This window comes from Podarcis vaucheri (genome assembly GCF_965113315.1).
Source record: "Podarcis vaucheri genome assembly, chromosome: 4".
NCBI lineage: Eukaryota > Metazoa > Chordata > Lepidosauria > Squamata > Lacertidae > Podarcis > Podarcis vaucheri.
Genome location: NC_138762.1, coordinates 2,231,176 through 2,246,779, shown reverse-complemented (window position 1 = coordinate 2,246,779; position 15,604 = coordinate 2,231,176). Strand labels below are relative to the sequence as shown.

Genomic DNA, 15,604 nt, shown 5'->3' with positions numbered 1-15,604 from the left:
GATCAAATAAAAGTCCATTGTAACTGCAAAGATTAATGGTGTGTGTGTCCTTCAGGCATTATAATCATTGGGTCAACGAGTGTCAGTGTAGGCTGAGTCAAAAGTAAGTCCCGCTGAGTACACTGCGGTTTATTCCCAGGTATGTGGGTTGAGGATGGCAGCCTAGTTACATCTTACTAGCTTGAGCAGAATCTTAGGTTTCAGAGCATGTACAGAGTTCCATGCAACACAAAGGTTTTGAGAGATACAGCATCTTTGGACTCCAGTTAGATGTTTTCTGGAAGAAAAGGTCCACAATTAAAGCCTCACAGATTTATGGGAATATGAGACTAGATGAATCTGTCTTTTTTACCAAAACAGACTGTGGTTTTGTCCAATGGTGAGTCACACCTGATTTCTGATGTAAATAGTCTTTGCAGCCATGCTAAGAGGCTACCTCTACTTTCCTAACGAAACTGCAATTATGTTTGAAAGGTGGGCAGTTAGCATTTGTCAGCAAAAAGTGGGGAAGCATATCTAGAAACAAAGCAATGAACAGCTATTTACAGTGGTACCTCAGCTTAAGTACTTAATTTGTTCCGGAGGTCCGTACTTAACCTGAAACTGTTCTTAACCTGAAGCACCACTTTAGCTAATGGGGCCTCCTGCTACCGCTGGAGCACGATTTCTGTTATCATCCTGAAGCAAAGTTCTTAACATGAAGCACTATTTCTGGGTTAGCGGAGTCTGTAACCTGAAGTGTATGTAACCTGAAGCATATGTAACCCGAGGTACCACTGTATTCGTGGTTTATGGCCATGTTGTGTAAATCCCAGATGCTCTAGGTGGCAGTCTTCAGCTACATTTGAATACATGGGTTTGTCATAGGAACCCTCTGCCACCATCAGAACTCCCTACTCTCAGTGGGGGGGGGGTGAGTTATGAGACCCAAGAGAGATGGGAGAGATAAGAAGCCAGGTGGAAGAGGAGGCAGGAGGAATCCAGTGCTAGCGAAGGAGAGTGAGACACCTCAGGGGAAAAGCTTGAGAGCTGGCAGAAATGGGAGTGAGAGGTGAGGGCAGAAGAGACGGAGGGTGATAGGGGAGGAAGGGCGGAAGGGCAGAAGAGACGGAGGGTGATTGGGGAGGAAGGGCGGAAAGGGCGGACAGGGACACGGAAGAGAGAAAGGGGGAGGGTGGCAGTAAAGGAACTGCAGCCCATAAAGCATCATCTAAGGAGATGGTTTGGCAGGCTCTGTCTCGAAGGCTAAGTAGCAAAGCAGGATAGTGACCCTGGATCACAGAATTGTAGAGCTGGAAGGCACCCCAAGGGTCATGTAGTCCAACCCCCTACAATGCCGGAATCTCAGCTGAAACATCCATGACAGATGGCCATCAAACCTCTGCTTAAAATCCTGCAAGAAAGGAGAGTCCACCATCTTCTGGTGGAGATCGTTCTGCTGTCCAACAGCTCCTCTTACCCTCAGAAGGATCTTCCTGATGTTTAGTTGGGATTGTGGTTATATCGGTCAGTCCTTGACGTGCTAATTGATTTATAATCCGCAATTAGCTCTTTATGGCAGCTTCGGCAGGTCCGGCACACTTCCTCTGTGCGATCTGCTCCTTCTTCCAGTCAAGTCTCAGCAGAGTGTCTCACAGCGGTGAAAACTGTCACGTAGCTTCACTTAGTTTCAGACAAACACACAGAGCACAGTAATGTCCATTTACAGCTCTTTATTGCATCACTTACTCATAAATTTCCAGGACTTCTCGCAGCCATGGTAAACTGCCTCTCTCTCTCTCTAAACCCCGAGAGGAACAGACAGACTCCTCCCAATCTCCTCCCAGCTTCGAAAACTGACGTCAGAATGGTGTGGCATCATGGGAAGAACTTAACCTGTTAAGTTCCAACCTCAACACCCCCCCTTGCTGCACATTCTGACAAGACCCTTTTGAGTTCAACACCTTCCCCTTTGCCTTGTGCCCCTTCCCGGCATCTTTCCCAGGCACCTGTTGAACCCCTTCAACACTTCCAGATTCACACTGTGCGAATTTTGCCCACGCACAAGTTGCTTGGTATCTTTCAGGTGGAACGCCCTTTGTTGTGCGACTAGACCTTCTGGGCACAAACTCAGATGCTACCTCTGAATCACTGCCACCAGGAAATGTGTCCTCAGCATCACGGGATTCCCCCTCTGATTTAAAGCGTTTTTGAATCCTCTCCATTACACTCACAGGAGAACTAGGCTCACTTTTGGCCTCCCTTTTTACAACTTGTGGAGATGCTACAGATACCTCCTCCTGTTCCTGACTTTGGTCAGTTACCTGATCGTCATTATCAGACTCAGCCTCTCCTTCCTCCCCCTCAGAATCTTCCTGTTCTGAATCAGAAAGATACTCTGAAAGAACATCACGCTTGACAGCAGTTTTTGACTTTTTATCCTGCTCATAGAACTCAGCGTGTTTACTGATCAGTAACTTACTCTGATCACCTGATGGAAATGCAAACCTCCATGCACATGCTTCTGGCTCATACCCGCAGAAGATCATTTTCCGGAACTTGGATCCATCTGGCCCCTGCAAAGCAGTAGGTACCGGCACAGACGCACGTGACCCAAACATACGCAAAAAATGAATCTGGGGTTTCCTGCCATGCAACAACCCAAACGGTGTGTCACCTACCATGGAATTGTAGGTACGATTCCAGGTGAAGCTCACATACTTGATTGCCTCCAGCCAAAACCTTGGAGGTAACCCAGAATCTTCCAGCAACACCTGTGCAGTTTTAACCAGAGCCTTACACTTCAGCCCTGCCACCCCCCACTGATTGGGTGAAGTCACTGTGTGACGTATCCCTTTCTTGCGAAAGTACTTCTGCAAAGCAGAACCTGTAAACTCAGCTCCTCTGTCACTTGTGACAGCTTGCACTTTGGTGGAAAACCTTTGTTCCACCTCCTCAATCCATCTTTTGATCAGCTGTGCTGCATCATCTTTGGATTTGAGACCGTGTGTCCAGGAATTCTGCGTAAAATCTTCCTGCATCGTAAGCAGAAATCTTGACCCTCCCAGACTTGGTTCATTTACAGGACCCAACAAATCTATGTGAATCAGTTCAAAAGGTTTTGTTGTTATCCTCTCCACTTTTGGATAACTGCAACCTTTTACCTTTGCCAGTTTGCATGTTTCACAATTTACAGCATGTCCACATTCTGAGATATTACAACCATTGGAAACCTCTGGCAGCACCTGTAGTTCTTCTAAAGAACTATGAGCTGTCCGTGTATGCCAAGCATGTACGCATGAATCATGATTGGGAATTGTAGCACGCAGCGCTTGTGCTTTCTCAACCTTCCCACCACCCTCCAGAGACGTTTTAAGAATGAAGAGATCATTCTGCCCCTTTTTAACCTTGGCAAGCATCCTCCCTCCTTTGGAGATTGTGCAGACATCACCCTGAAAACAAACCGTAAATCCCTTTTTCAGTAAATAAGGCACAGATAAAAGACAGTGGTGCATCCCAGGAACAGTACAACACTCCAACGTTTCCTGTAAAATAGAAAAATGCAAATTTACAGCATTAGTCATATTTCTTTTCTGTCCATTTGCAAACAGTACAGTTTTCCCGGCCGGAATTGCCTTGCAATCCCACCTCTCGACAGCAAGTGTCTCTGGAATCAAATTGCAATTAGCTGCAGAGTCAATAACAAAACTTAGCTCTGGGCTTGCCCCACAGCTGTCTTCAGCCAACGCCAGACTAGCCGTGATTTGATAAGTCTCCTGACGTTGTTTTCCACGTCCTTCTTTTGCGTTCCCACGCTGGCCTCCTCTTCCAGACTGGTTCCCATGGAAACCCGACTGATTCCCATGGAAGGTGTCCTTGAAGCCTTCCTGTGCAGCTGCTCTCGCTTTCTGTGGGCAGTCTCTTTTGAAATGACTGTGAGATCCACACACGTAGCACCGACGAAATCCAGTGGAAAAACACTGCCTGGTGCTCCTCCCAGCTGGCCTCCTTCTCCTTCTTCCGGAAAAGCACTCCTTGCCAGATCCGCCCCCCCTGAACTGCCGCTCCATTCCAGCAGATTCAGTGGAAAACTTTTCAACCTTGCCTTTGGAACTTTCCGCCCCCCCGACTTGCTCACTAGCACTCCTTGAGGCTAAATCATCAGGAACAGGGGCTCCAGCCATCTCTAGGCTTTCAGCTTCCATCTGCCCTAGGCCTCCTGCTGAGCCTTCACACAGACGTTTCAGCACACTCCAGGCCTCACACGCAGATTCAATGCTTTCCAGGTGATGTTGCAAATTAGCATGAACACCTGCTCTCAACATGCAGACCTCAGCTCTCATAGCTTTCTCCCTCTGCATTTTCTCCTCCAGAGAAACAGACTTCAGCTTTCCTGCATCTCTGTCCACCAGTTGCACTGGTTCCCTCTGTGAAATGTCCCAAACTTCCGTGGCTATGAACCACGCTTTCACCCATCTTGCCCAGGTATTCCACGCTTGGGCGGTGAGTTCCTCAAGCTGTTCAAACGGAGCTTGAATCACCTCCTGGCCATCTGCCATGTTCTCCCGTTCTCCCAAGGGGCCCCAAGCTGTACTTACAAAAGCACCAGCTCCTCTGGCGTGGAGAAACAACTCCTTGCTGCTCTCAGCTCACAGCTCCACAGCATTCAGCAACAGCGTCTTTCAGCTTGCTCCCGGCAGCCTCCCGTGACAGTTTTACGATCGGTGATTAAGGTTACCCATAACCTGTGGTTATATCGGTCAGTCCTTGACGTGCTAATTGATTTATAATCCGCAATTAGCTCTTTATGGCAGCTTCGGCAGGTCCGGCACACTTCCTCTGCGCGATCTGCTCCTTCTTCCAGTCAAGTCTCAGCAGAGTGTCTCACAGCGGTGAAAACTGTCACGTAGCTTCACTTAGTTTCAGACAAACACACAGAGCACAGTAATGTCCATTTACAGCTCTTTATTGCATCACTTACTTATAAATTTCCAGGACTTCTCGCAGCCATGGTAAACTGCCTCTCTCTCTCTCTAAACCCCGAGAGGAACAGACAGACTCCTCCCAATCTCCTCCCAGCTTCGAAAACTGACGTCAGAATGGTGTGGCATCATGGGAAGAACTTAACCTGTTAAGTTCCAACCTCAACAGGGATTTCCTTTCTTGCAATTTGAAGCCACTGGTTTGAGTCCTTCCCTCCAGAGCAGCAGAAAACAAGTCTTGCTCTACCGTCCATGTGACAGCCCTTGAGATATTTGAAGGTGGACATCAGAGCAGGTGTAGTTCTTGGGATGCCCATATTATATGCCTGCCCAGATGAATGATCGCCTGGGGTTCCTTGAGTTCTGTCATGGGCAAAAGGTAGGTGTGAATGTAATAAAATATTAATTGCTGCATTGATTCACAATTATAATTCTGCTTCTGGGTAATAAGCAACCGCTCATCAGCCCTGGCGTGGAAAGGGCTTGCCTAAGCAGAAGTATGAACTTTGTAGCCGGTCATCGTAAATCTTCTATTGCAACAAGACAATGGGTGGGGAAGCTGCTATGGCCTGACCCTGGGAGACCCATCCTTCTCATGGGTGTGGCAGCCTTTTCAGAAAATGGATCTTGTCTCTTGAGTCCTTTTGACTAAACGTGCTGGAACTGAAGCTAGGAACTTCTGCTCCTCCACCCAAATGTAAGGTAAAGGGACCCCTGACCATTAGGTCCAGTTGTGGCCGACTCTGGGGTTGCGGTGCTCACCTCGTTTTATTGGCCGAGGGAGCCGGCATACAGCTTCTGGGTCATGTGGCCAGCAGGACTAAGCCACTTCTGGCGAACCAGAGCAGTGCACAGAAACCCCATTTACCTTCCCACCAGAGCGGTACCTATTTATCTACTTGCACTTTGACGTGCTTTTGAATTGCTAGGTTGGCAGGAGCTGGGACAGAGCAATGGGAGCTCACCCTGTTGTGGGGATTCGAACCGCCAACCTTACGATCAGCAAGTCCTAGGCTCTGTGGTTTAGACCACAGCGCCACCCACGTCCAAATGTAGTCCTACCCAAATAAACTGCCTTGCAGGGGGTCTTTTAAACAGAAAGGCAGGAAACAAACTACTGTGGAGGCTGCAGTGACAGAGCCCTGCCAAGCTGATGCAAGGATCGGCAGCACTGCTGTCCGCTAAAGGAGTACCCCTTTGCCCCCCATAGACTCTGCTTGTCCATCAATACAAGCCCACACTCTTGTCTGAAACCCAAATAAAACCAGTAGCAGTCTGGCCCCCTGGGCATCGCCCCACTTGGAGAACTAGGGAGAGTGAGTAGCGCATCCCTGGCTGAAATCCCAGCTCAGCCCTGAGGTTCTCCCTTTTCACTTATGATAACCGACTTTATTCCTCTGGAGTCGTAATTGGCTCCCCTCCTGGGACTCTGAGGTAGGGAAGAGGAGGACACATAAACTTCCACTGTTTGCTGCTCTGGCTAATGCTTCCTATGGCTTCTTCTGAGGTGGTCTGGAGAAGCCACTTGGTGGTCCATCTTGGTCTAATAACTCAGATTTTTCACCAGTTTGACAGGACAGCAATGTCCCAGTTCTGACTGTATATTGCCTTGGGATTGCCAAAAATGGATAAACAGCACATACCTGACTGCAGGTAAGGAAATGTCATGTAGTCCCTGACTGGTCATTTCTACCAGGGAGAGCTTCGTGGTCTGAAGATCAGCACCAGAACTGGACTGAGGGCAGAGGAGGTGGTTCCCCTGCACACGGCCCTGATCCGAGGAGGGGCAAAATTGAGAAGACCCACCACTGAGTGGATTCATTTTGGGGGGCCAAATATTGGCCTCACTCAGAGTGCCATACTTCCAAAGATTACCCAAGTCCACCCCTGACCAGCACAAAGAAGGAAAGAGACCCAGAGCTGGGTCTTGGTGCTCTCCATGTCTGGGTTCCCGGCTAGAACAGGAATACCGGAATGGCTGGGGGCGGGGGCGGCAGTAGAGCCTGCGAGGAAAGCAGGGGGCAGGGAGGTCATAAAAGCAGAGGGTGGGGTAGAGGAGGGATGGCCCAGAAAACTCAACACTGTCATATTTGTTTTCAAAAGAGGAAGCTTCCTATAAGTGAAGAGATTGCTAAAAAGGAAGCTGGGGGATGGGGCGGGAGAAGACAGAGTACTGAATCAATGTTGGAACTGCTGGCCAGGAAATCTGTCAAGCAGCTTGTGGAACCAGACAGAAGAAGCCAGTCTGCCCTAATAAATAAAAATAAAAATAAAAAAATTGTCCAGTAGCATCTTAGAGACCAACTAAGTAGTTCTGGGTACAGTGGTACCTTGGGTTACATATGCTTCAGGTTACAGACTCCGCTAACCCAGAAATAGTACCTCAGGTTAAGAACTTTGCTTCAGAATGAGAACAGAAATTCTCATTCAGAATGAGAACAGAAATCGTGCTCCGGTGGCGCAGCAGGAGGCCCCATTAGCTAAAGCGGTGCTTCAGAACGGACCTCCGGAATGAATTAAGTACTTAACCCGAGGTACCACTGTATAAGCTTTCGTGTGCATGCACACTTCTTATGCCCATAGCTTATACCCAGAACTACTTAGTATTCTCTAAGGTGCTTCTGGACAATTTTTTAATTTTAAAATTTATTTTGACTGCGTCAGACCAACACGGCTACCTACCTGAGTCTGCCCGAAGTATGGAAGGGAAAGTGAGTCCTGATTTGTAGGTGCACATTTTATGTGCCCCCTAAATTTGAAGAAGGGGAGTAGCCAGCAGCCCAGCTGAGGATTGATACAGACCGGGGGGGGTGCCTCCTTCTGCCCTTCTCCTTGAACGTCCGAGGCGATGACCTCGAGGGTGCCACAACACACTCACCCTCAACCCCCTTCACCGTTGCACAAGCACCACACTTTTCCCAGTCCCCCCTTTCCCTTCCCTTCCGCGAGCGAAATAAGCTCAAATACATATATATATATTCCCCTATCTTTTCCTATGCCTATCTGCGCTCCATACTTAGAACGAGTAGACCGGGTGTTCCTGTTTCTCCGTTGATTCCTATGGCCGCGCTTTGGCCAATCACAGCCATGCATTCGTCCTGCAGGAGCTAGCTCAAGGAGCTACTGCACGCCTCATTTCACCCCTGACAAGCTGTTGACGGCCCCCCGCTGCGAGAACAATGGATCCGAAACCAGGGACCTTGTAAAACTGTCAAAATCCTGTTACAATGTATCCATTCTGTTTCCGCTTGTCAAAATCTTGTTACAATGTATCCATTCTGTTTCTGCTTTTGCCCTACAGTACGGAATGGGCTTGAAACCATTGAAATCTTTAGAAATTGATATAAAATCGACTGTAACTCCGATTTCCTCACTTTTGGTGTCATCCAACTCAGCTCCCCTTGGACTCCATGATGCTACCCCTACTGCCATAATCCCCAAAGTGGCAGGTCACGTACACAGGAACTTCTTAATCCTGTCAGATCGTTTCGCCAAACCCCTCCTCCGGGCAATACGAAGTGGCAGACGATGCATATCTCTAGCCCATTGTCCTGCCACCACCGGTACTCAATAAATGTTTATCTATGTACATTTCTTGGTCTGCATATTCCCCCTCCCTCATCCAAAATGTTAATGAATGTAACCCCACCTTTCCCTAATCTATTCATGACGTGTAAAATATATTCATGATGTAATTCGCGAAACATGACCTTCCCATAATGTATTCATGACGTTTCCTGCACTGTATTCTGGGTTATGGAGGGAACTTTTAAAAGCCTATGTCACCCCATTCTCGGGGTTCAATGCCATTTTGAACCTGTTGCGCAATAAACTCGGATCTTCGTAGTTTGCTCCTGCGTCCGGCTGAGCTCCCCTTTTCTTCCGCAAGGACCCGCGGACTTTGTCCGACGAGCTGGGTGGCAGTGCATTCACGCATCCAGATTTTCCGTAACAGGATTCAGGAACCAACCGGTCATTGGAAGCTCTTTCTAATCTGACGTTCTTATGAGGCATGACAATCAGATGGAATCAGCTTTTTCTAAGGGCACCCTAGGAAAATGCCCTCCCTAGAGTAACCTCAGCACGGCGCTTTGCAGTTTAATGGGGCTGTTCTCCAGTCATCTCTAATCCAATAAATCTTGGCAGAATCACAGCTTGACACTGGGAGGAGTCGGGTGGGAGGAGGTGTGTGATTGTGTGTGTGAGTGTAAATGTGTGTCCACAGAGCATCCACTAGCTTCTTCCTGGATGGAGGAAGCCAGTGGCTGCTAACTGGGCTGGCCCTGGCAATTCCTCCCGTTTTCACAGGGGTGCCAAGAGAGAAGCTTCCCCACACCTTGGTAGCTGCCAATCGCTCCAGCTTCACCATCACCAAGCGCCTCTTTTGTTCCTCTAAGCCGGCTGGAAGATTTTGAGAAGTCATGTCTGCCATGTCCCCTTCCAATCACACAGGCACCAGCCCTTCTTTCTTTATCCTGGGGGGCATCCCAGGCCAAGAGGATCTCCACCTCTGGATCTCCATCCCCTTCTTCCTGATGTACCTGGTGGCCCTTTCAGGGAATTCTGGCCTCCTCTTGATCATCGCCACTGAGAGCAGCCTCCACCAGCCCATGTACCTCTTCCTTTCCCTTCTGGCGGGGGCCGATCTCATGCTCACCACCACTACGGTGCCCAAAATGCTCGACATCTTCTGGGCAGATGCTGGGGAGATCCCCTTCGCCACCTGCATTGCCCAGACTTCCCTGCTCATTTTCCTTTTCGTTTCAGAGTCGGCCGTCTTGCTAGCCATGGCATTTGACCGCTATGTTGCCATCTGCAGGCCGCTCAGGTACACCACGGTATTGACGCCTCGGCTGATGGTCCAGATGGGGGTTGCTGGGGTGGTCCGCAGCTGCTGCACAGCCATCCCCTTTGCCTTCCTCTTGAAGAGGTTGCCATATTGCAAGACGAACGTAATTCCCCACACGTACTGCGAGCACATGGCTGTGGCCGCTCTCTCCTGCGGAGACATCACCGCCAACAACATCTACGGGTTAGCCGTCTCTCTCCTGTCTACGGGGCTGGATGTGGTGCTCATTGCGCTCTCCTACGTCCTGATCCTAAGGTCCATCTTCCAGATGCCGTCCAGAGATGCCCGGGGAAAGGCACTCAGCACCTGTGGCTCCCATGTCTGCATCATCCTCATGTTCTATACCCCAGCTTACTTCACCATCTTGGCGCACCGCTTTGGCCGGAACATCCCCCGGTACGTCCACATCCTCTTGGCCAACATGTACCTGCTTCTTCCACCCATGTTGAACCCCATCATTTACGGGGTGAAAACCAAGGAGATTCGGGAGCAGGCAGTTCTCCTCTTCTCCCAAATTGGGAAGAGGTGCTGAATGCTGGCTCTTAGCTGAGGAGTGGAACCGAGAACCAACTTCTTGCAGAAGGTTGACCTGAAGTCGGGGCTCTTGGCTGCTCCTGTGGGCACATTTGGGAAAATTGCCGTGGGCACCACTGTAACTATTATATCTTTGTTCTGTGTGATTCTTAAAGTTCTTTTAATGTTTAAAATATCTTTCAGTAAAAAACCGGAGGCATTTCTTTTAGGTTTAATTACAAATGATATTCCTGAAAATCAAAGGAAAGTATTCCTTTATGCAACAACAGCTGCCAGGATGCTTATAGCAAAAAACTGGAAAGGGAGAAAAATTCCATCAGTGAAAGATTGGCAAATTAAATTTTGTGAATACATAAATCTGGCAAGACTCACAGCATACATAAGGGGACAATCAGACCAGAAATTATTAAAAGAATGGGGTTGTGCTAAAGAGTATATGAAAAAACATTGTTCTGGAGTTAGTATATTGGTATGTAATGAATGATGCTTTACAGGGTTAAAGAAAAAGAAAAATGGTGTAAAAAAAAAGTACAAAGGTGGAAGTAATCTAAGTAGACACAACAATATAGTAAATTTTTTGAGGTCTTAGAACAAAGGAAGGAAGTCAATATGTGTTTATGTACATAATGATACGGTTTTTTTCTGTAGATGTGTGCTTTTTCGTTTTTGTTTAGTTTACTTTTGTTTCCTTTGTTTTTTTTCCTTTTCCTTTCCTTTTTTTGTTTGTTTGTTTGGGGTTTTTTGTATAGTATTATTTTGGATTCAATGTTTGTAATTTTTGTTATGATTCTGCATTGGGGGGAATTTTTTTTTTTTAAGTTCTTTTCTTCATCAATAGTTTTGTTAAGGGTCTCTGAAGAGACTCTGAAGGATTTATACACAGGTAAGTAGCATAGACCTCTCACACATCAAATGGCTGTACATGAACTTTACACAAATGATAAATCTGCTGGCCAAAAGGTCTAAGGAAGTGAAGGATGTGGAAAACTAATGGTAACTTCTGCTGGTGTAGATGTGTTGCAGGTGAAATTAAAGTGGTGGAGCAAGAAATAAAAAGTGTGCCATGATGCAGCAACAAGAAAAGCTAATGCAATTCTGGCCTGCGTTAACAGAAGTGCAGTGTCCAAGGGAAGTCATAGTGCTGATCTATTCTGTCCTGGTCAAACCCCACCTAGAGTCCTGGGTCCTATTCTGGGCACCCCAGTTGAAGAAGGGTATGGAGAAGCTGGGGGTGCTTAGCCTGGGAAGGAGGAGACTGAGACAGGATCTGAGAGTCATCTTCAAATCTCTCTAGAGCTGCCCCATGGAAGATGGAGCAAGCTTGTTTTCTCCAGTGTGGTGTAGTGGTTAAGTGTGGTAGACTCCTAATCTGGTGAACTGGGTTCGCTTCCCCACTCCTCCACATGCAGCTGCTGGGTGACCTTGGGCTAGTCACACTTCTCTGAAGTCTCTCAGCCTCACTCACCTCACAGAGTGTTTGTTGTGGGGGAGGAAGGGAAAGGAGAATGTGAGCCGCTTTGAGACTCCTTAGGGTAGTGATAAAGCGGGATGTCAAATCCAAACTACTACTCCTCCTCCTCCTCCTCCTTTCTGATCTGGAGGGTAGAACTCGAACCAGTGGCTTCAAGTTACAAGAAAAGTGATTCCAACTAAACATCAAGAAGAACGTCTTGATAGTAAGAGCTGCTTGACAGTGCAAAGGTGGCGGGTTCTCCTTCCTTGGAGGTTCTCCCATCAATTCCCGTTCTCCTTGTTTTTCTGAGTGTCCAAGCCACATTATTGCAGGTGAGACTGAATAAAACGCTTCCTAGGGAAATCCTTTGGGATCCCTTTCCCAAAATGGAAAACTTTTATCCCAGCTGTCGCCCACTGGGTCAACATTTTCTGCCACCCACCCCCACCACCCTCCGACGACCACCGTCAGTCATGTGGCCACACAAGTATGGTTTCTAAACTGGCTGGATCTAGAGTCTGGATACATCAACGAAGCGCTTCAATTAAAGGTGTTGTAAATTCAAACAGTGAAAACAGGTAAAGAAAATCAGGACTCCACTGCACCATCCGGTGGCACAATGGTTTATTGCACATACAATGCATATCAATTGCTTTTTCTTTACCCATCTAATGATGATGATGATGATGATGATGATGATGATAATTTATTATTTATACCTCACCCATCTGATTGGGTTTCCCCAGCCATTCTGGGTGGCTACCAATTGAGTGTTAAAACAATACAGCATTAAATATTAAAACTATTAAAACTATTATTAAACTATTAAAAATAACTATGTGCACAAAAGAGGGCTTTCTCTCACCCCCCCCTGTCCTGAATCTTCCATCATTCAGCTTTATTCACATACCTGTCAACTGAGTCGTCAACAGGCTCATCTCAGCTATCTGCCAATCTCCCATTCCCACCACCCTTCTGAGTAAAACCCCTCCCCACCTTCTCACTATATAGAAGGGTCTGGCAACTTCTGTTTCAGTGTATCTGAAGAAGTGTGCATGCACACTGTTAAAGAATGCACACATTCTTTGTGATTTTGATTGTCTTCTGTCTGGGATTATCAGGGTTGACATAGCAACTGGGCAGGGCTCCTGTGGATGTGCTGGTATGCTGAAGGGATTATGGCTGACCAGAATCAAGCCCCCCCTCATATGGAGTAAAATAAAAATGGAACAGTGCAAATCCGATGTATGGTTGATTTTTCTATGAATTTATAACAGAAATGTGGCATATGTAATGTGTGAGTGTGAGTGTGTGTGAAGTTTGTACAAACAGAATGATTGGGGTAGGGGGTGGGGTTCCTGCTACAACACGAAAGCTCATACCAAGAACTAACTTAGTTGGTCTTTAAGGTGCTACTGGAAGGAATTTTTTTATTTTGACTATGGCAGACCAACACGGCTACCTATCTGTAACTGGGAAAACTTCAGAAATTCCTATAGACATGTGAGCTCAGCTACTCAGCAGCCCCTCTGCCTGACTGATGATCCCTGGCCTCCTGAGACCTGAGTGCCAGACAGGTAGCCAGTCCAGAAAGAACAAACCCAGATGGAGACAAAAGGGTGTGATGAACTTGGCTGGGAAACAGGGAAATGTAAATATCTCTTTTGTGACACTCATGGGTGTTTGGTGGAGGGCAAGGCGAACCATGGGGCAGGGTCCAGGATGCTCAGATTACTGCCACCAGACTTCCCCTTACCATGATGTATGAGTGATGTAGTTTGGGGGGTGTAACATGGGGATTAGCAGCTGATAAAAGTTTGGGTTCTCTTTTGTTTGGGGCTTCCATCTTGTCCCACCTGGTCTCAGGTGAGAGTCCTGTCACGACAGTCTTCAAGTGTTACGGTAAAATCCGGGTGCGTGGTTGCACAGCCACCCAGCTCGTCGGACAGAGTCCGTGGGTCCTAGCGGAGAAGAAAGGAGCTCAGCCGGACACAGGAGCAAAATACGAAGATCCGAGTTTATTGCGCAACAGGTTCAAAGTGGCATTGAACCCCGAGTATGGGGTGACATGGACTTTTAAAAGTTCCCTCCATAACCCAGGATACAGTGCGGGAAACGTCATGAATACATTATGGGAAGGTCATGTTTCGTGAATTACATCATGAATATATTCCACACGTCATGAATAGATTAAGGAAGGGGTGGGATTACATTCATTAACATTTCGGATGAGGGAGGGGGTATATGCAGAGCAAGAAATATACATAGATAAACATTTATTGAGTACCGGTGGTGGCAAGACAATGGGTCAGAGATATGCATCGTCTGCCACCTAATATTGCCTAGAGGGAAGGTTTGGCGAATTAAGAAGTTCCTGCGTACGTGACCTGCCGCTTCGGGGATTATGGAAGTAGGGACAGTATCATGGAGTCCAGGGGGAACTGAGTTGAATGACACCGAGAGCGAGAAAATCGGAGCTACGATTGATTTTATATTAATTTCCAAAGATTCCCATGATCCCTAACCCATTCCGTGCTGTAGGGGAAAAGCAGAAGCAGGATAGATACATTGTAACAAGGTTTTTGACAGGCGGATACAGAATGGATACATTGTAACTGGGTTTTGACAGTTTTACGAGGTTCTTGGTTTCGGATCCATTGTTCTCGCGGTGGGGGGCCGTCAGTAGCTTGTCAGGGATGAAATGAGGCGTGCAAGAGCTCCCTGAGCTAGCTCCTGCAGGACGAATGCATGGCTGTGATTGGCTAAAGCGCGGCCATAGGAATAAGCGGAGAAGAGAAACACTCGGTCTACTCGTTCTAAGTATGGAGCGCAGATAGGCATAGGAAAAGATAGGGAATATATATATATATATTCGAGCTTATTTCGCTCGGGAAAAGGTCTGGGAAAAGTGTGGTGCTTGTGCAACGGTGAAGGGGGTTGAGGGTGAGTGTGTTGTGGCACCCTCGAGGTCATCGCCTCGGACAGCCAAGAAGAAGGGGGGGAATAGGCACCCCCCCCTCAGTCCGTATCAGTAAGAAAGACCAAGCCTACTGGCTGATGTTTTGCTCTGATATTCCCGGCTGGTGTCCTTGTTTTTTGTCCAAGGGAAACCTCAGATTTCTCCATTAACAAAACGTACCCAAAAGCCTTCAAAATGTGCCCTTTCCTGCATTTTGCAGCTCAGCCATGTGTAGTCCCAGGAGAGGCAGGCACAGCGTGTCTTCCTGTTCCTCCCTCAGCTGAGACCTGCCTGGATGGAGACCTGAGAGCCACCTCTCAATATCTGGGGGGCTGACCCATGGAAGAGGGAGCCAGCTTGTTCTCTCCTGCCCTAGAGGGGAGGGAGCACCCAGAAGAAGGGACCCAGAGGACCAGGAAGCAGTTTCTGCTGCTGCCTAAAGAGCAGGAAGAACCTTCTGAGGGGAAGAGCAGCAGAATCCCTTGGGAGATGGCGGACTCTCCTTCCTTGGAGGTTTTGAAGCAGAGGCTGGATGCTTTGGCTGAGATTCCTGCCTTGCAGGGGGGCTGGAATAGATGACCCTTGGGGCTCCCTCCCAGTCTAGGAGGAGGTTCCTTGCTTCCTGCAACCCCCTTTTCCCTGCAACCTCTTCCTCCAGTTTCTGGCCAAGGGAGGGAGCGGATCACAGACCAAGCAAGAGCGTCCCCTCAAAAGGAGCATCTCTGGGATTGTGCAAGGCAGGAGAGAAAAGGCAGAGAGGACTGAGCAGGGGGGACTCGGCTTGGCAAGGGTTAAAGGGAACTGAGCTGCATTCCTAGAGAGGACAGGAAGGAAGGGGGGGCCCGGGT

The 15,604-nt window shown here is 47.9% G+C and overlaps 1 protein-coding gene across 1 annotated transcript; it reads left to right on the top strand.

Annotated features, from left to right (window-relative positions):
• Window positions 1-9,382: 9,382 nt before the first annotated feature.
• On the top strand, window positions 9,383-10,481 carry LOC309530515 (olfactory receptor 52Z1P-like; the record flags this gene model as incomplete). Its single annotated transcript, XM_082219540.1, has 1 exon — window positions 9,383-10,481. One exon carries the CDS (start codon window positions 9,383-9,385, stop codon window positions 10,340-10,342), a length of 960 nt encoding a protein of 319 aa, XP_082075666.1. The 3' UTR covers window positions 10,343-10,481.
• Between the last annotated feature and the right edge of the window lie 5,123 nt (window positions 10,482-15,604).